Raw genomic sequence first — 21,575 nt, 5'->3', positions numbered from 1 at the left:
GGGGGCGCTGCTCACACTGGTGGTTTTCTCCATGAAAGGCCCCCAAAGAAATCCGGCCTTGAGAAAAAAATGCCTGGAATGTTTGTAAAGCTTATGTCAATTTCACGAGCTCGGGAGAAGAAAGCGCGGTGACAATGAGGGGTCACCCTGGTGAGAATAATGTCATTACATGTTACCCAGACACATACACGCCCGTGAATACTCTCCATCAATGCCGTGCTGAGAACTGTGGCGCAGACAAGCCAGGCTTTTTCCAGAATGAGGGTTCATATTTATAACCTCAGTGTTGGTGTGAATAGGAATCTATTCCCTTTAAATCCCTTTAACAGTGAAAGGGTCTGCATTTTTTTCTAGTGTGTTTTGGTAGCTGGGTTTCGTAGTTTTCATTAGTGCCATAGCTGACATAACTTTCAAATTGGAAAATCCTTTTGAAAGTACTTTGAAAGTTGAAAGGTTTGACAATTACATTTTATGTGGAAAAAGATAAAACGTTGACTCTGGGGAATGATGGGAAAAGTAGAGGAGATGGAAAGAGTCATACGCATGTCACCCCAATCCTCTTTTCAGGGGGCATGCCAGCCGGGGGAGGAGGGGAGCAGGGGTGTGAAAGTTTGAGAGGAATGGGAAGTGGGATTTTGTTAGTAATGTATTACACTCCCAGGGCCCTGGGAAAAGGGGTGGGGGGTGTTCAGTTTGGGCCTGTGCCAACATAGTCACTGTGCCAGAGCGCTGGGTGCTGGGGACCACTCCTCTCACCGGCAGATCTGTGGGAAAATCAAAACCAGGTTGTTATTTGCTGCTCTGCCAACAAAGTGCCTGCAGAGACCTCTGCAAACATGTACAAATGAAGCGTTCGCTGAGTAAACAAAAAGCAAGAAAAGTAGTAGATAAGTAGTAGAAACTGTAACATTGCAAATGTAGAGGTTGAAGTCTGGTGCACCACAGCTGGTCGCTAAGTCAAAGTGCCAACTTGAAGCATTTTGGAAAAGTTCACTTCTTGGACTGTGAACAACTTAACCACTGTGATGTAAATACTGATCATAATGATTATCTTAGATTCAATTGGTCTAATAAACGTGGCAACAAAAGACAGCTACAATGTTGAAATGTTATGAATGTTGTATTGTTTAAATAGTATAAAAAAGCCCCACAAAAAGGAGTGGTTGGTGATATCATCTGCAGTTATTCTAATATGAAACATCTGTGCACAACCATGCAGCAACTGAGTTCAGGGAAACAACCAAAAGACTGTGGCTTTCTACAAGTTTCGTTTTAAATCTCATTAAGTGATAATGACAGTGAGTTCCCCCGTTGACTTTTGTCAACCGCAATGTAGACAATGTCCCCACTTCCAATGTCGTTCATCACCCAAACCTACCTACAATAAATCCCTTTATGTGAGGCAGTAATTGAGTGGTAAGATATTACTTGTTCATGTGGGTGAATGTCGGCTCAGGAGGCGCAGTAGAAAGAGTTGGAACTCATCATCCTTCAGCATTTTTCACTCTGTGAAAGCCAGCAGCAGCGTCATGTAATCAGTGTAGTAAGCTTGTTTTTACCACTGCACTTACAAGCACATATATATATATATAGAGAGAGAGAGGCATAAAATGTTCAATTATCAGTAAAAGATAAAATATTGATGAAAATGTCAAGACAAATGCCATCACTATCATTACTGACGTCACGTGTCGGTTTGCCTCTGATCCTCTAAACATTAATATCATCATATCTTACTACAATTTATAGTAAATCAGTTGAAATGCTAAAACTGAGCTTTGTATCATTTTGCTTTATCGCTATCTAGTGTAAAACACACAGTTTCCATTTATTGATCATCAGATGTTTTTTGTGTCTTGTGTCAAAGTTGCATTTAGTCCTTCAGCATAATGCAATCCACAATGTTTTAAATGTCCTTAGAAATTACCATCAAAACATTTTAAGCTTCACAAAAGGAGCATTAATTTCAGGACTATTGTACGGCATTCTGTAATATTGTAGAGGTGTTGCTTCTGTAGTAAAGAGTTCATGTCCATCGCTCTCCACCTCAACCACTAAAATGTTTCTTAACAGTTTCATATCGTCTTATATTGGCATAAGAAAATACTTATGTATAAAACTGTACTATAATTGTGTAATTTTCACATTCATGCCTTCATGCCAGGCTCTCATCTCAACAAAAATGTATTTCTTTTCTTTCTGTCTGTCACAAAAATGTAGGATCCCTTTTTGTCATCTGAAATAAAATAACTGGATGTGACTTTTTAAATTCAAACTAATGTTTTATGTTTGGGAATTGAAAACTGTTACCTATGCAATACAGTGTTGTACTTGTCTGATAACGCAGTCCAGTAAAAGTAAAAACTCTCTATCACCGGGAGCTGCATGACATTTCAAAATATTAGGGAAAATACTAACATATAAAACTACCAACACATAGTGCTTTTGTTGCTGACAAAACATTGGGTCAAATTCATTAAAAGCACTGTGAATGAATGGTTTTATCCAGAGTACACAGAACATTAGCACTCTGGTTTGTGTTAAATCATTATACTGCAAAACCTAATCAACATTACAAGTAAACATTTGATGCTTATTCACTTTCTCTACTCTCATCTGTTTTGTTGATGCTTTGGGCCCAGATTTGTTTTGTGGCCAGCACAGTGGGAAAGAGGTTGGATGAATGTGTCGTTCTGAGGATGGGAAGCAGGGTGGAGCGATGCAGAGGAAGTACCTCACATGGCCTGCGATGGGCCGCTCGTCAAGAGGCCCTTTGTTTTAGGAGGTTAATGCCTAATTGATACAGGCTTAATGAGAGCAGGGCTGTGTGTGCAGAGTGTGTGAGCCGGGGTGGGGGGAGGGGGGAGGGCTGGACGGCCCTGCCGTAATTGGAACGGACAAGCCTTGTGTGGAGGAGTGCACAGGGAAGGGATTTATGGGAACGCAAGGAAAGGAGAGGGAGAGTGGGAACGAGGAAGAAAAGGTGACAATGAGTACGAGGAATGTGGAGGCAGTGGGAGTGGAATCCGGTGTGATGGTGAGAGTTTTGCAAGATCACGAGAAAGAGATGTGGCGACGATGGAAAAGTGAGCGTGAAGTTCAACCTGGATGTTTCCATGATTGTTTAGTTAATGCTCATTCTAGTTTTATGGGTTGTTTCTTGAATTCTTCCATGACACGTACATGAATTATGGTTCATTTTCAAGTTGCTGCAGATTGTATGTGCAATACACCAGTGATAGGGTTAGTTACATTTTTATGCTGACTATTCATTAATTAATGCCAACATAAACTATGTAACTGTCTGTTTTCTGAGACACCTGTCTTTTCTTCTCTGATGAGCTGTCTTTTCGTTCCCCTCTTTCAGTCTGACAGTCTCAGACTATTCATGCAAGAGTCCCCAGCTCCCCTCCAGACAAGCTTTCAGTACGAAGGCTGGAGAGGCATTAAGAGGGAGGAGGGAAGGGGCAGGAGAGGGGAGCACTGAAGAACCGTGCACTTCAGAAAACCTTGAAGAATTAAGACTGAAAGCTATGGAGATTTTGGGTGGCTAAGAAAGAGGGGAAAAAAGAATGAAAAGAAGAAAAAATAAAAGGGGGTCAGTGTGCATAATTAAAAAGATGCGAGGGGAAACTGAAAAATGGGTTTTTGGAAGCGAGGCTACAAAGAAACAAATTGAAAGGTATAACATGTTGAGCAAAGACAGAATATAGGGTGAGAAAAGGGAGGAGGAAGAGTTACAGTAAGGGTGAGAAAGACAGGGAAGGGAGGCAACTTGATGAACAAGAGCGAGTGAGAATGAGGCTGAGTGTCGGTGAGGGAAGGAGAGAGGGACAGACCCTCTGTTTTCCCACACTCGGCCGGTTCCCACAGTGGACCTGGCTAATCCCTGTCTTAATTGGGGGAGAATTCCAGCGCACATGTTCCCCTGGAATGAGCGTAGAGCGAAGCGAGAGGAAGGCTCGGGAGCTTCTGACACATCAGACGGGCCACAGCGGCTGGGCTGATGCACAATGTGTGAGTGCACTTTGTTGGAATATAAACACGCCGCCCGACTGTCAGCACATCTGATGCATAAATGGCTTCACAAGATACTCAGTTTCTTTTCCGTTCCACTCCGTCCAACATGAAAAGTGCTCTTAGCAGCCACTTAGCATTGCTTGGTCTCATTGCACCATGCGAGAAGTATGTAACTTACAAGTTTCATTTCATGAATGTTAAAAGGAAAAACCAACCTAAAACACTCTCACACTGTTAAAGGGTCAGTTCACCCCCACTGCAAGGATTGTCCCTCTTACCTCTAGTGCTGTTTAGCCATGAACACTTTCAGTTTTGTGCCAAGATTTCTGATGATATCCAATACATTTTTCCTTTAATACCTGCATACGTTTCATATTAAGAGTGCTGTTAAATATCACATTTTCACATATGGACAGCGCTGTGCACCAGGTGTATCTGTTGACAAATCTTGCCCTGAAGCTGCGTTTTGCAGGAGGAAAATGGAAGGAGATACTAGTAACATAACAAAACCACTGTGAGTGGCAGTTTCGTTCCTGCCTACCTCTTTCCTTAATAAACAAATTGAACAATAGGCAGTGCAATATGTCCCTGAGGAGGTAACCTAAGACGACTTCTCTGAGGAGAAAGATAACAGGCAAAAAATGCTGCAGTATTGCAGGATTAGATGGGAGAAACACAAAGGTGGGTGGCAGGTAGCAAGAGAAGAACTGAACTGATCTGCCAGGGAGGTTTCTCCCCTTTGTGCAGACAATCAGACAGGTTTTGTTAGAAAACCATAATCCTGGTGGTTAATTGGCAGGGTTGGAGAGCCCTTCCAAAGACAGGTGTGCTTCCTTGTAGAGGGTAGACTCTCAGTCTGGGGTTTAGTATCCTGACGTCAGCCCCATGAGGAAGCAAGACAGAGATTTCAAGTTAGAAAGAGTTCTGTTTAGAGATGATTTTAGAGAAGATTTTAGCACAGGAGGAACTGTAGGGAAATGTACAATACTGTTTCCTGTAGAAAAGTTACCCGTAGGAAATTATCATATGATGATAATTCATATTTTGAAATAGGTCTTCGGTAATATGTACATTTTTAGCCATTCTAGCAGCGTGGCTCTGCAGTTCCACCACTTTGGTCCAGGCTGAAAGATCCCAATAGCTATTGTCATAATAATGTGTACAGATATTCATGGTCCCCAGAGGATGAATGACTTTGGTGATCCCCTGACTTTTCCTCTAGCGCCACCATGAGGTTGATATTTTGGGCTTTTAATGAAATACCTTGACAGCTATTGAATGGTTTACCATGAAATTTGTACTGATATCCACTGTCCCCTGAGGATGAATAATGATTTCTTTTAGCGCCGCCATGAGGTTCACATGATTCTTAATGACTTGTTTCTACAACTATTTGGATGAGTTGCTATAAAATTTGCCACAGGCTTACATGTCTTTGGCAATCCCTTAACTTTTCACCTATGAGGTCAAAATGTATTTGTCCAATACTTTGATTTATCACTAAATGCCTACAAAACTAATGAAATTCCCATCAGCCTTTGTATTTAGTTCTAATTAGCAAATGTCATTATGCTAAAATGCTAAACCACAGTGGTTAACATGGTAAACATTATAGCACACCTGCTAAACATCTGTATGTTGGCCATCATTGTTATTGTGAGCATGTTAGCATGCTGACGTTAGCATCCATCCATCCATCTCTCCTTCTCTGCTGTGTGAGCCTGTTTCCCCTCATCCTGCCGCAGTGAATGTCTCTAAGTAGCCTTATTAGAGTATGATGTCAGTGTTTGGAGGTTTTTGTGGTTGTACCCCCTGCAGGGGATGTCAGCCCCAGGATGCGGTGAGGAGATGGCAGCTGTGTTCAGCTCAAACGGAGGGGTGGCGAGCGGGCCTTCATTGGAGGGGGTCGCAATTCATTCCCTCTGTCTTTCCTTACAATACTTTTTTTGGCGGGAAAGCACCAAAGACGCTTGTTTGACCCACCTTGTGTTTCTTTGCAGGGACCCCCTCCCTGAGAAAAGTGTCGCCCGCCTCCACACTCATACACCATGTCCACCCTGTCTTGATTGATTTTCAGTGCGCATTTTGGAAGGGATTACAGCCATCTGCAGGCTCTTGAGGAACAAAGGGGGCTCCTCGCTCTCCTCCCTTCAGCACTTCAGAGGGATAACATGGCCAGATAAACATGCTCTTGCACCGCTATACGCTTGCTCTCTATTCTGCCTTGACCTCTCAACCCACCCAAACTGCCCACTCTACTTTAAAGCTGACCACGTTATTCTCTCCTGCCCTCACCCTGCTCTGTGAATAGAGGCTACTCATCAGTCTTGGCTCACTACAGAAAGACCAATATGAGTCAGTGCCTTATAAAAAGTTCTGTCATCAAAGTTGAGGCAGGCCATGACGCTTATTGTTTGGTTACAGCTTGCTCTTCTCTGGCCTGATGATAAGACTCAGTGCATAGCACGTTAGCGTGTTCTCAGACGTGAACATTCACAGTTTCCATTTGGGAATTATCACTCCCAGCTGTGCGAGGGTGTTATGGGAACAAGAAATTGTCAGCTGGGGAATCTGGGATGCCAAAGTGTGGTTATGGACTTTAGGCTCACTGCCAGTTGGTGCTGAGCTGATGGAGAGGCAGCAGGATGCACAACCACTGAGTCACAGGAAGAGGTGGATGGATCACTTGTTTGGTTGCAGTAGGTTGGATTACCAGTATGGCAAACTTATTTGTTCATGTGAGAACGCCTGATGAAATCCACAGCTGTTTGTTCACCACTTCTTACTAACCCAACTCATGCAGAAACTGTACAGAGGCACCCTCAAATTATCTTCCTTCTGTGGCCTTATATGTAATCACACACAGTATGGGCTAAAACAGTACACCAAATCAAAAAACACTGATATTTAACTTCTAATTTTCTCATGAAGTTAGCTTTCAAAAATTGGGTATAGCTTTTAAGCTAAAATGTGGACAAACTTTGGGATATTAGTGTGGATTCAAAAGCCTGTTTGAGTGTGCAGAGATATAATACATCCATACAGCTACAATCTTGTGCTTGATGGAAAAATGCCTGTATGGATTGTTGCGTCTCATGTGGAAGAATTTGAAGAACAGTTTGAATCAAACCCTCTCTTTGTCACCTGCCATTGAGGAGCAAGAGTGAATCACTGGAAAAGGAAAGCAGCAGAAGGGCTACAGAGATTCAGACATTTAAAAGCCTCATGTGTCTTTTGGCATAAGGAGACAGATTTGTATCAAGTGTGTGTGTCAGAGCACCGCAACCGCTGTTTTGGATCCCCAGCAGCACAGCGCCCAGCAGCTGTGGACCACGCTGTGGGAAAGATTAGGCGATGAACCCATGAAATGACCAGCAGAGAGATCCAGGTGATAAATGTGAGAACCCTTTATCACGTACTGAGAGCAATCAGGCTATAGAACAGGATTATAATAGAGCAGAAAATGTAAGGTTTTACAGTTAGAAATTACATTTTAAAACCAAGTCAAAATTATTTGTGAAAGCCAATGTAGTTGAGCGGAAGGAAAAACTGGTTGACACAACAATCACTACAATGTATTTCTGTTCTGGAGATTTTTGGCCTTGGAAACAGCAGTACTTGAAGTGCTCAGAAAGTTGAACATCCTCAAGCCCAGGATAACTGCAAACTCCATCCTCAGGAATATCATGTGATAAGCTCCAGAACAGTAATGGACCATGTGTTGAGATTGTGTCAAGAATGTACTTCCAATATCGGGTAAAAACTCAAAAAAACACATTAGGAAGATTGCAATGAAACCATGTAGATAAGTCCGATATCTGTCTGAATAAGTCCAGTATCAGGTGGTTTGCAGGTCTGATTGTGGACCTTTATATAGCTGGATGACAGGGAGGGTTTCTGCTGGAAACACAGGACCTGTGTGCTGGGTGGGGTGGTGTTGTTGTGCTGGACTACAAGGGAGTGTCCAGGAGCACTTAACCCCCTCTCTGTGCTCTCATCTCTGGAGCTTTGTCTCGGTCCACCTTCCTCAAACTCCCCCAGGGGCTGACGGAAGTCCACACCCAACAACTCTCTCCCCTCGCATTGGATTCCCTTTTCCTGAGTGCTTCCCGCTTTGCCTGGTCTATACCTCACCTCAGCCACACAACAGGACAGAGTAAAGAGAGGAGTGGGGTGGACGGGTGTGTGTGTCTGCAGCCCTCTGCAAAACAAATGAAAATCACTCAGCATCAAAGGAATGTGTGCGACTGGTGATACGCCTCCATGGTCTTGAGCAAAACATTACGCACACATAGTCTTTTAAATACTAATTTTGTGTTCCCAACGTTTTATTTGGATTGTACACTGTGTATACATCTAAACAATAGTAACTGCTTTCATTTAGCACTGTGTCATTGTGGCCACATTGACATTAATACTGCAGTTTCGTTGGTTCAAGCTGGGGTCGCAAAGAAGTGACAACAATGCAGGAAGTTGAGCTTTGTCAAAATGTCACATGATGTATTAGTTGAAGTCCAGGATAATTTGAGTGCTCTTTGTTTTGGCTTATCAGCCCCGCAGCAGTAACCTCAGATGGACTGGAGGGGAGGGGGCAGGGGCCGAGCAGCTCGGGGCCCCCAGCTACGGGATGTTTTAAAGGGGCACTGAGGCAGTAAATAGCTGGGGAGGTTGGAGGTTCACTCACATGAACTACTGATGCAGTGGCAAACCAGTGTCAGGGTTTCTATGGGAGATAGACATGGGAGGCATGTCAAGCTTTTGTGATTTTTTTTCTCCATCTAACCTAAACACCATGTTAATTCCCCAGCTGCTCTTTTTCAAACGGATTTACTGCGTGTAGTAAATCTGAGATTTTACTGAGGTGTGTGCAGTTACATGTGTATGCAGAATTTTTCAAGGAGGAGAAACAGGTGGTGAATTTATCATAGAGGTTCAGTAATATGGGTGTTTCTGTATTATCCACCGTGCAACTCCTCATCTGTAAGAGCTGAAAATGTACCGTGGTCAGCCACAACAGGTAACAGATATGCTATGTGGTGCTGTAGGTAAAAGTTGAGGTAGGAAACTTTTGCTCCAGGCTTGAAGGAGAAAAGAGATTTGGTTTGATTGTGTCCTCGCGTACACGTGGTCAGGATGAAGTGAGCGACTGTGTGGCACCTCAGCTCAGCCGAGTCTGCCATGCCGCTCCCTTAATGGCAATTTATTGCTTCCTGAATCCTGAAAATGGGAGGCCGAGGACAACAGAATTCCAACCGCTGTTTTCTACCTCCATCCCCGTCCAAACACCCTCAGGGTCCTAAACACTCACTAAATCTCTCCGCCTTTTAGGCCTCTCGCTCTCTCACGCATTCCATTTGTTTGGAGCTTTCAGGGGTTTGATTCATGGGCACTTGAAGTGACTTATGTCTGAGAAAGGTTTACCATGCTAGAAACCTTTGGACACAAATAGCATTGGTGAGTTAGGTGAGAAGGATAGAGTGCTGATAAATGAATGATCCAGCTGCATGTTTGTGGAGCCTGAAACGACCAAAGAATGGCTTCAAAGTGAACACACGAGAGAGGCTTTAAGAAGAAAATAAATAGAGTGTGTTTTCTTACAATATATTTTAATAACACAGACAAACATAAAGATAATTCACAATACTGACACATTGTTGTTTTTTCCAGACTTCTTTTCATGCCTTTGTTTCTAGAATTCTTATTAACATATTTACATTCACATTGATATCGACATAAATTCACATAAGAAATAACAAACAGCAAAATGGCAGTGTATGCATTTAAGACATACCGCTTCAGCACATCACGGTAATTTGGTATGTACCCCCCACCCCTTGTTGATATAGTGCACATTAGATATGAAATCATTTTACAGAGCAGGATTTTATACATTGAATGCATATTTTGTGTTTCTCTTGAGCTAGCCATGACCAGTGTAACCGCTGGTTAGAGGATTTTATTTTTCATGCTTATATCACGTAATAACACTGGACTTCAGTTCTGAGCGGCTGTTGTCATCAGTTTTGCTAACATTGCTGATTATGTACAGATGAATACCTTGTTTTACTTTGCATCATAAAGTAGCTTCCTGTTTGAATAACTTGACAACAACAAAACTTACAACTGCTTTGGCAACACTGCTGCAATTCCACCTCAACATATTTTTTTAAATAATTCTCTTTAAAGTCAAATACAGTCAAATTAGTAAAGTTTTGCAGAAATATTGCATGGTTACTGAAGTGAAACATATGCCTTACAAAATAATGCCTCGCTTTCTTATTTAACACAGGCCTCCTAAAAGCCTGCATGTCCTTACAGAAGCAGAATCTCAGAGTTGGCTAGAATGTGAAAGTGCTCGCAGCACTAGTTTGACCTGTGACACCTGCTCAGGTAGCCTTTGCTTTGTGTTACTACTGTACGTGCTCACATCATCTGTACATATATTAAATTCGCTCCGCTATGCTACATATAGTTGCTTTTTATTTGGTTTTCAGTGCTCGCAGCATCACACTTTCCAGATCATTCCCTTTCCTTTATCAGTGCAAATGTTTTAACATCTCGTTGTTGTTTTTTTAATAATCTCCTTTAATAATAGTAACACTGAGGATGACCCCAGTACAGGGGTAGCCAGCAACACATCACTTTCCCATAGCCAGACATTTTCTGAACAAAAAAGGTGCCTAAAGTGTATCCTCACTGGGAAACCAACTAATAGGCAGTAAGCTTTCTATAGAACTTTTAATTTATTTTCCTGAGTTTCTAAGCAATGACTCTCAATAGGCCTGAATTAATGGCTCGACTTAATTTATCCCGAATGGAAAGCTTTTCAATAGATTTTCTCAGACCCTGCATAAAGGCATCACTGTGTGTAAAATCTGTCCAATGCCAAATGCTTATAATCTTCATTTCAACCACGTCCCTCATGTCATGACTCCACCAGGTTCTTTCTGACCCGGCGACTGCATATTGCACTGAAATGGAGTTGGGAGAAGTCCATTACACTCCTCAGTCCTTTGGGAAGACGGCCTGGCACTATGGCTACATCTGCCAACAGCTGCACACTGTGGCTTCTTCCGAATCATGGAACAGGGCTGAGTTTGGCCCGGCTTTCGGTGTGGCCTCGACTCTGAGCGGTAGACAAGCTGCTGCAGAGTTCAGAACTCAGTCTACAGGCAGTTCACAGGGTATCTGCTGGGCTGCTTTGGCTATTGTGTAAGCCCGCAGGAAGTCCTTGTAGCGGGGAGCACAGCCCAACCAGGCCTCCCCGAAGTGGACCCGACCTGTGAAAAGAAAGCTGCCGGGCCCCGGTTTGACGCCACACTGCAGCAGAGTCCTGACCTCGCCCCGGCTAGTCAGGCGACTGTTGCCGGTGAACAGGGCGTACTTCTGACGAAACACCCGGGTGGCGCTGACCTTGATCACCGCTGCTCGCAGGTTCTCATCTTCCACCACTGATCGGATGTTACCTCGCACGACTGTGGATAAACAGGACATTCAGGATTATTTCACAATGCATAACTATAATGTATATCATGTTACTAACTTGTTTTGCTGTATTTTTGTCATCTTGCATATTATATTGTCCTATTTAAGCTAGAGCGGTGAATCTTTGTGGGCTACCAACTGATGGTAAAAGCCGTACGAAGGCCCAAGCCTGCTCACTAATCCTTCAAACTTTTGTTGCCAGCTGAACTTTTCCTCAGTGCCATTACAGCTCAATCAGGGGCCAGCAGATTAGTCCACTGCTCCTTCTCTAGGGGGGTGATGTTAGGATTAGTCCACTACAGTGCCTCCATTAGGGGGTTCCTCTGTGAGTGTGTGTGTTGGGGGATGCAGAGAGCTGCTGTTTCACCTTTAACCTTTGCACTTTTGAGAGGAGAGGATTTGGAGGCAGTGGGACGCTCTGATTTTAAACCAATTTTACACAAACGATTTGTAGATCCTGACAAGAAATCTTTACATTCTGCGGCTTTGCTGCCAGGACTTGTAGCCATTTGGTGGTCTAGTTTCATTTGTTAATCTTGGGGGGTCTGGGTGACAATAACATCTCCTTCCTGGTTTTCAGGGTTTTTACATTATATCAGGCAACTTACCAAAGTCACTGGTGCAAACAGCCATCAGAATCTCAGTGTTGTTGCAGGGTCTGCAGGCCTCTGGAGAGACAACAAGGGGAGGAAAAAGAAAGAAAAGAGGGAGAGTCAGTTGGTGACCTCACACAACACTCTAAACTGCAAGAAAACACCTATATGCTAATACTTATACTGAGCCTCTGGAAATCAAAGACCGCATTTCCTGATCACATGCACAGGAATGCGAGATCCGGACCTAAAACTGTGCAAAGACGAGCAACAAAGGGGAGACCAACCACTGCGTTCTAACAGACAGCTGCTACTTTTACAGTTAGCGGAGGAGGACCAGTGGAGCTTTAAGGTGCGAGGCTCTTCCACCCCAGACGATTTAAAAGCCAAATGAAACTTCCCCCCTTAAAGCCTTTCAGGGTGTCTACAGTCACACCTCTTCAAAGCCTGCTAGACAGGGGCCAGGGAGAGGGAGCGGGGGAGGACTTCAAAGATTTTTTTTTTTTTTTTTTTTTAATAAAGGAGCACAATCCCACTTCCCAGAAAATACTCTACTTTCTTTTCTTAAAAACTGAAAAAATGCATATATATATATATATATATATATATACATATACAGTTACTAAAAATTCGTAACTGGATTTGCAGATGGCCACAAAAAATGAAACCAAACCAGCAAAGCTCTGTCCATCTGCATTGACTGAACTGTGGGTAGAAAAAAAAAGTCCTGGCATTTTTTAAAGTTCTCCTTGTGGTTCTTTGGAGGCCCCTTGCCCACCCCACACATTCTCCTCCTTAGTGAAAACCTCTTGATAAATGAGATTCCTTCCTCTCTAGTCCACAGCAAACCCCCTTCCAAACCTCATCAGTGTGTGTGTGGGACAGAGAGATGTGTGTGTGTGTGGAGGGGGTGTATACTCCTACAGACAAGTCTCCCCACAGAGAGGCAGCTCAACAAAAGAGAAGAGCATCTCAGCTGGGCAGAGGCCTCCCTGTCGCCTAGGCGACGGCAGTAATCCCAGAATACTCATGCGGCACCCATTCAAAGTGCTCTGGACTCTGGAGAAAGCCCCACATACTGTGCTTTTGTCCCCCCCTCCTCCCCACTCCACAGCTCCCCTTCTCCTACTCCAAACCAGCACGCCTCTCGGGGAAAGTTTGGCCACTTCCTCCTCTCTGCACTCTGCATGGGCCGTGGAAAGTCCAAGCAGCCCACAGAGGACTGTTGTGAATTATGAATCATCTACAGGGAGGACTTTCTGGTGTATAATATCATCACTGGTGGGTTAAAAGCCTGCATCTCCCAAACTGTTCAGGAAGGAAGAAAAAGAACTTGGACCACAGTTTGGTGGTTTGTTAAAGAGTTTTGTTTTTTGTGACCAAGAAACTGAAGAAAGAAAGAAAAGTGGCCAAACATTCTTCAGTACTTCCTCTGTTAAGTCATTTATTAACTAGAACTGACAAATTAAATTGTGTCTCCTCATATATGTCCTCAAGTAGCCACACTCAAACCAACATGGCTGACTCATGCCTCAGTGACTCACCTTCACTGCTGATGGGGTTGGAGTCCAGCGACAGGCGGGCGGTCCAGTCCCCTCTCAGCTCGTAGCGGAAGGAGGCGATCCTCCTGCTGATGTCCTGATGAGGTGTAGCTTGCAGAAAGAGAGCCACCCTCTCCCCAGGTAGGCGGCTGAAGCAGCGAACCCTGGGTGGGGGAGAGGACTCCAGGCGGTCCCCTATCAGGAGCTCCAGGACCCCATCTCTCTCCAGGTACAGCTGGGCTCCGTGGAACTGCTCAGCGGGCTTGACGCAGGCTGTGATGAGGCCCGAGCTGCTGCCGCCGGGCCCCACTGCCACGGAGGGCAGGCGGGGTGAGAGGGTGAGGCGCAGGGCTCCTTTGGGATACAGCCAGTCCAGTGTGCCCTCAGAGCAGTGGAGGGAGATCTGCTCCACGCTGCCCTGCTGCATGGACAAACCACTGTGAGAGGGGGAAAAAGGGAGGGAGACAAGGTTAGATAAAGGTTTCTGTATGAAACAACTGCACTTAAACCAGCTCAATCCAGATGTGAGCCCTGCAAACAGGCAACTTAAACCAAACATCTGATTGGAAATGAATAGAAACCAAAGAGGACATAGAAATAATTAAAAATCCAGAGAAGGCGCCGCCTACTGGCTGCTCTGTGGAAGCAGGGGCCAATCATTGCAATCATTTAGGTCCAAACTTACATAAATACTGAAAGTTCTCTGCAGGTATTCTTTAACAATATATCTAGAATGAAAGTGCCCTTCAACAACTGCATGCACAATATGTTTTTCCCCCCAAGTATCAGAGTTAATCCTTCAGTCTCCTGTCTGTCTGGACCCCCCATGCCTCCTGCAGACAGCCCGCAGGCGCACTCGCAGCAGAGAACTAGAAACATTTAAGTTGCGCCCTAATGGCAAGTCTCAACATGTTGCATTCAAACAAGCATTGTCCTCTCGCTCGACAAAAAAACACACACACACAAGAGACACCTGTAGCATCTCTGAGCGGCATTTTGGAATCATCCTTTCACTCAGACACATGCAGGAAACAGAGCAGATGAAACATGAAATACTTGCCTGCCTCTCCAGCTGCACTGGTCTTCAGAATAGCTTGAAAAAGCCACGTCAAAAATGGCGAAAAGTAGAATCCAAATTGCGTTAATCCAAACCCCAAAACCAGACATTTTCGACAGTGGATGATGCAAAGTTAAAAACGCGTTAGAAAGAAAGATTATTCCAAAGCTGCGATGTCCTAAAACTCTGCGCGTAAAGTTCCCCTATAAAACAAACCTGACTCGGTCTCTGCTAACCTCCATAGTTTTGTATCCTCTTACCCTGATGTGGAAGATAAGAGAACACTGCTAAACTCTCTCCTCTCAACTTCTGCGAGCTGCTGTGCGTCAGGGGACGCAGAGCTCTGAAGTTATTCCCCCTCAGAAAAACTTCACGGACCAATCAGAGCCCGAGAAGAGAAACTTTAAACCACTCACACAGCGGAGGGGGAGGGACGCCTGACCTGTAGCGTGAGTAACAGCATGCAGACCAAGTTTCAGTTCGCTATTGTGTTTGACATGTCTGCGCAGGAAATACTTATTGACTTATATGCTGAGGGAGTTTACAGAAACCTCAGTTTAAAAAAAATGTTTATAAGTTTATAATTTGTTGAATTTAATTTGCTGCGCTGTATGAAGTACTTTGTGACTTGAACAGTGCTCTCTATATACGTTTATCATTATTATAATTATTATTTAAAGACCCCCTTCAGACACATAAAAATACTTTGCATTGAATAGTAATTTGTATCAGACATGTTTTTTCCACAAAAAAGTTTAATTAACTAATTTAATTAACTCAAAACTGCATCTACTCCTTCTCCCTCCTTAAAAAAGAATCCAGGCTGTACTTCACTGTGAAGTGTTTGTGAATGTCAAACACCCAAGTGAGGAAACAATAAGCAGAACACATTTTTGAGCGGATGGCGACTTTAGATACACCATAAAATGCTTAAAGATGGTGGGCTTTATAGCAGAGAAATCTTTGTTTTCAAAATATTCTATGACTTTTCTTTCATACCCACTTTCTGTTTTTAACATCCCCAATCAACTGAACTTGCTTGTAATAAAGCTTTTCGTGGATTTGATCAGTAGCCTTTACTCTGCAACATTAGATTTTTTAACAGTGGCCATTTCAAAGGCCTCTGAAGTGTTTGAATATATATTCAATCATCTCCATGAGACTTGAAGTAAATAAAGACTAAATCAAATAAAATGCGCAAAAGAGGAGACATAAAGCAGTGGTCACACTTCACCTGATTTTCAGACACGCCATATATGATGGTGATGATGATGAAGATTGCCTCCTCTGGTTGCCATGCCCTCTGCCCTTTACCCCGCTGGGCTTCCCTTTCATGTGGTGGTATTTATAACCAAATCAAATATTCTTTTGTGCTGACACTGCCATCCATCTCCCCGAGCCAGTGACTTTCGGTGTACGTGTGTGTGTGTGTGTGTGTGTGTGTGTGTGTTTTTGCGTGTGATGAAAGTCTAGGAGTTATGACAAGGCCTCAGACCAACACAAAGGCACATGTGCAGAAATCCAGCTGCTTTATTGTCTGCAGCAGGACCGAGCTTTGTTTTCTGCAGGGCAGTTCAAAGCAGCAGTGTTTAAAGTGCACAGCGACAGGAGTCGGGGGGGGGGGGGGGGGGGGGGGGGGTTGACTTACTCAAAGAAAAATGAATACATTAGTGCCTAAACTTAGTTATGGACTTCACAGATATGTCATAGCATCCACGTGTGCACAGTGCATTCAGACATGGACAGTCAGATTTACACACTTTGTCAAACACATCAGTGCACACGTATTCATACACGTGTCCGTTAAAACAAAAGCGCACACACGCTTTGTGACCCTGGGGTGCTCTGATCTACAGTCTTATCCAGCCGGGATCACATTCACTGCTTTCATGTGGCTGTATAATGCACTGGTGTGCACAAAAGGATCTTACAGTTCACACACACTGAGATTAAACTCATTTGATGTGGTTATCAACTGTTTCATGTCATGAAGCAATAAATATCATTACTGAGAGTTTCCATCTCCAAAAAAGTCATGGAGTATGGGATGGAGACGAGATTGAGTTTAAACATGCATCAACTGAGACTTTACTGAGAGTAAAGCAGTGCATGTAGCATTATTACAGTTTTTGCCTTTTGTTGTTTACATCATAAATCTGCTGAAGACAACTATATAAATATAGGGCTCATGTAGAACCCAGTAAATTTCATCCACCTTGTCTCAACATGTTTGTGTCACAGGACCTTTGTGTTGCACTGCACATCGTACTGAATCACAAATGATACGTGTGTGTGTGCAGAGCTGCAATCAAACAGTGTCTAAGTTACTATCTAAGGTCAGTCTGAGTGTGTGAACCATCAGACCTGGTTGTTTCCGTTCTGCTTCCAGAACAATGCCATCTTTGACTGTTAATGAAACACTGTCTGCTTGTCCTCATACTTGAACTGCTGAACCAGATTCCCGTAGATTTCTGGCTCTCTGCGTCCGCTGTATTCTCGCCGACCTGCCAATGAGAGCGTCTTCAAACAGTGCTGCTGTACGCATACGAGAGTTTGCATGCATGTGTCGGGGCTGTGTCTATTTACTGGGTATACTGCATTCCTCTATGTGTTTGTGTGCCTGCAAACACAGGGAGGATGTAGTGACTGTGTGGTGTTACTGGCATTTATGGGACCTTGACATTGTGTGTAACTTTTCTCTCGCTGTCTGTTCTCGCTGTCTCAAACACAAAGAGACTCTTTTCAAACATGCTGTAATATTTCATATGCTTATTTTAGTTTGAAGGTACTATAGATTCATGAGTTTGATGCTTATACTGTGATAAAACGCCGAATTTTAGCACATGTTGAGGCTTATATAGCATGCTACAAATACTTTATTAGTCGAAATGCATCAATGATTTCAGTTTTTATTGAATTTCCTCCTTTCAATTCCAGCTTATAAGGCCTCTCTGTAAGTTACAGAGCAGATGATTAGAAAATCATCAGAATTTCACACTTTTGTCTCTGTAACACAACAAAAGTCCAACATGGCTGAAGTCTAGAAACCTAGCCGGATCAAAGCCTCATACAGCGTTGCTTCTTCGGTCATAAAAGGAAGTGAACACACACTTTACATGACATGTGCTGTACCAGAGAGAGAAAACAAAAGAAACAGAAATGTTTGGTGTAGCAGCAGTATGTATAGCGTCCCAGTTGAAACACCAGAGGATGATCTGATCAGCGTTGAGAAGTTGAGATGTCCCCGTTCCCAGACTTTCCAGCAGCTTCCCATGGCACCCCTGTGCTAATCCAGTTGATCTGACATCGGCGCTGTTTGTTTTCCTGCACAGAGTCATCTATCTGCCGGTAATGAGATCTAAGACCTTGTCAGGATACTCCTCTGATAATCAGCCTACGTTCAGGGTGGCAGAAAATATGCCCTTCCCGCCACAGGATTGTGCTGAGTCTCATGTTTTTGCCTGGTTAGTTTAGAGGTTAGTCATGGGAAATAATTTTTAAGTGGCCGTGGAATTGGGGTCACACATGCAATTGTTTTGTTTTATTATTACTTTAGGGTTGAATGAGAAAAACCTATCCTGAACACCAGAATACATATACTGAAGAGAGTCATGCATTTACTGGACGAGTGCCCTAAAATAAATGTAGTTATCAAGCTGAAAACAGGACAAAAGAAAAGTTCATACTTGGATTATATCTGTTGCTGGTTCACAAAGTATTATAAACTGTAACCATTGAAAGGATGCATATTTTGTACAAGTCAAAGTTTCAGATCAGTGGGCTAAAATAGAGACATATTGTGTATGTGGTTATAGGAAAGAGGCTGTTTGAGCAGGGCCCATACTCCACTGGAGTCTGGTGTTGTGATGAGTCAGTGAGAGCAGGGAAGTTGGCGTTTTCCCACCTCTCCATGCAGGTGAGGAGCTCCTGGTCCGCGCTAAGAGTCGAATGGCGGCCAGAGGCTGTGAGAAGCACCAGCGCTCGGAAAAAACTCGTGCTGATATTTACCCTCCGAGCCCCCATGAGAGCTGCATGTGAAAACTGACACCTGCTCTCTCATTGCACTTTCTCAGGATCCCGATTGTGTATGTGTTTGTTTGTATGACAGTAAATTTCTCTTTGTGTCTCTCTTCTCGGTTTGTGTGACTGCGTGTGTGTGTGTGTGTGTTAGTGTAAAGCCCAGTGGGAAACTGAATACAAGAGGGATCTATACCAGATAAACAGAGCCAGAGAGGGCTGATGGCAAACGCAGCTGGAAACGTGCAGAGACACCCTGAGAATGCTCTCTAATGCTTTTCTAAACATGTAATAGATCACTTAGCTCCACTGTCACAATACTCTCATACGGCCCTCGTGTGCTTTAATCTTCTCCATCGGGATCTCACATAACTTTTGCATGAAGATACGGCCCACGTGTTGTCATACTCCGATGAATTATCTCATGATTTAGTCGGAACGGCACAAATCACAAGAGATTTGTTTGTGGCAGCTGGGATCAAGTCTCAGTTTACACATTTCCTGCAGCAACTCTCTCCTCCTGTCTCTCTATCTTAAACGTGTTTCAGTTTATTGTAATTCATCATTGTCATCTGTGTTTGTGTCTCTTTGTGACAAATTCATTTTTAAAAACCTCTTTGAAGATGTTCGTTTAAACCTCCTTTATATCTCTACACATTTGCAGTCCGCTTTTCTTTTGCATTCAGCTACTCCAAATATAACCTAATTATAGTGTCTGGGGTCAAAGGTCACAGCTGGGTGCCCTGGGGACTTTTCATTAGCAAAATGGAAGGAAGAGGCTGCAGGTGTCTAAAATGGACCTCTGTCTTTTGTGCCTAAATTCAGGAAGTTCTCTGTCACTCTTGTGATATTCTTCCTGTAATAGATAAACTTTTTTATGACTTCAAACGTGTTATTTGTACATTATGCATTGTGTTAAAATGACATTTTGACATTTAACAAAACAGAATTATCAATACTGAGGGAATTCAACAAAGAATTTAAGTATATTTACTCAAGTACTGTTCTTTTTTTTGAAGTACTTGTACTTTACTATTACCATTTTATGCTGCCTAATATGTCTTCTCCACTATTTTCGCAGGAAGATGTTCTACCTTTTACAGCATTTGATGGCGACAGTTTTTAGTTACTTTGCAGATTAAGAAGAATTCAAGAGGAATTGACATATTTTACAAAACACATGATCATCTTTTAAAATGCACTGGATTGTTATAGATTAAACTACCCAACAGTATATAAAGTAAAGTATCTCCACCTCAACTCACTACAACTGCTAAATGAAAATTGCACAGTAGTGCATCAGTATTAATGATCCATTAATATAATACATAATAAAACACTCACAGGGGCCAGTTTTCTGCATAATGAGTACTTTTACTTTTTATATTTATTAGCTGAATGCAGTATGTGCTTTTACATATTACGTATTTTATTTTACTTAAGTAAAAGAATTGAGTACTTCTTCCACCACTGTTTGTGCGTTCCTCAATAGAGCCAACCACAGGTCTGATTCAGCCATGAAATTGTTGAGCGATGCAGCCTGAAGTGCTGATTAAGACAGCAGAGAGCTCGAGATGCCAGCTCCCCTTACTGCAGCATCTCTGCCAGCTAACTTCTTCACATACATCTGCAGACAACTTCAATTTCCCTTCAAGCTTTTGTCGCTCTCCTTTGTTCCCTTAGTTTGTGTCAAACTTGCAGCATATCATTTATATATATTATAAATGTTTCAATTAAAATAATGTAATGGTAGGGCCATGAAATTCATCCCCACTGTTTAAGAACTTCACATCTTTAAAGCCTAATAGTAATTTTATCTATCTTGACAGCGAGGTTAGATCCAGTCCCTTATCTTAGCGTAAGATAATGATAGTATCATTGAACTGAGGCTGACTTTACACAGCGACAGCGTCAATACTGCAGCCAACCTTGATGTCCTTCGCGTTGTTTCTCACATTCCTCATTGTTCAAAAGCACACAAGGGAATAGTTGAGCTGGAGGGTAAACAGGCCCGACTCTTTTTAAGTGGTTCTTCAGACAGTGTTTCCAGTGCTAACTCAGGGGATTTTTACTTTTGACAGTCAGTGCTTTATTGCGAGCAGCAGGCAGGGATGAAAAAAAAAAGTCAAATGAAAAGACATCGCAGTCACCGCAGAATGCACAGGAAGTTTCCTGCGGTACGTGAGGTTTGAGGGTAAATTTAGACTACAAAGCATCTGCAGTCAGCGCCGTTTGATTGTAGCCAGATTGAAACGAGCATGTGTTCCTCTATAGATGCTGCATTCCACTCATTAGGGCATGGTAGTGTGTGGGCGAGCTTGTCATGATTGCCTGACATTTATTTGGCAAAATCAGTTCTGTGAATGGTGTGGTCTGTCTTGTTTTTGGAGGGAAACCCACTATAGTCGTAGTCCTTTAGAAGGCCGCATCTCAATCCCCTTTCACTTCACGTTTATGACTCTCATTAGCTGCAATTAAGAGAGCATCTCCTCATCCCTCTATTTGAAATCCAGATGAGAGTATTGTTATCAGCAGCCCAGGCCTGGTGTGTTTGATATAGGCCGTGTTGTTGGAGCCCAGCTGGGGGTCAGACAGAGGTTCTCCGCTGTCTGTCTTCAGTGCTGCTCTCAAACCCCCCACACAACTTCTAATTGGCTGAATCAATTTGGAGGGAAACTTAACAAGAAGCAGGATCCCTCCAAAATTGACAATAGGTATAGTGTTTTACATATGTCCATAGGAAAGACAGATGTTGTCCCTCTCGACCACATCCACATTTGAATACCCTTATCTGGATACAATGAGCAAAAATACAAAGGGGATATATTTTGGCGGTCAAGTTAGATGCATAATTTTGGCGGC

At 43.1% G+C, this 21,575-nt stretch overlaps 1 protein-coding gene across 1 annotated transcript; it reads right to left on the bottom strand.

The window, feature by feature from the left end:
• Window positions 1-9,639: 9,639 nt before the first annotated feature.
• On the bottom strand, window positions 9,640-14,806 carry metrn (meteorin, glial cell differentiation regulator). The gene is made up of 4 exons (XM_070927159.1): window positions 14,700-14,806; window positions 13,643-14,076; window positions 12,114-12,173; window positions 9,640-11,495 (listed from the first exon to the last, which is right to left on the bottom strand). The coding sequence occupies exons 1-4, from the start codon at window positions 14,804-14,806 to the stop codon at window positions 11,182-11,184; spliced, it is 915 nt and encodes a 304-aa protein (XP_070783260.1). The 3' UTR covers window positions 9,640-11,181.
• Window positions 14,807-21,575: the final 6,769 nt, after the last annotated feature.

This window comes from Enoplosus armatus, chromosome 20, assembly GCF_043641665.1.
Source record: "Enoplosus armatus isolate fEnoArm2 chromosome 20, fEnoArm2.hap1, whole genome shotgun sequence".
NCBI lineage: Eukaryota > Metazoa > Chordata > Actinopteri > Centrarchiformes > Enoplosidae > Enoplosus > Enoplosus armatus.
The sequence above is the reverse complement of the archived record's forward strand: the minus strand, read 5'-3'. Positions and strand labels throughout refer to the sequence as shown.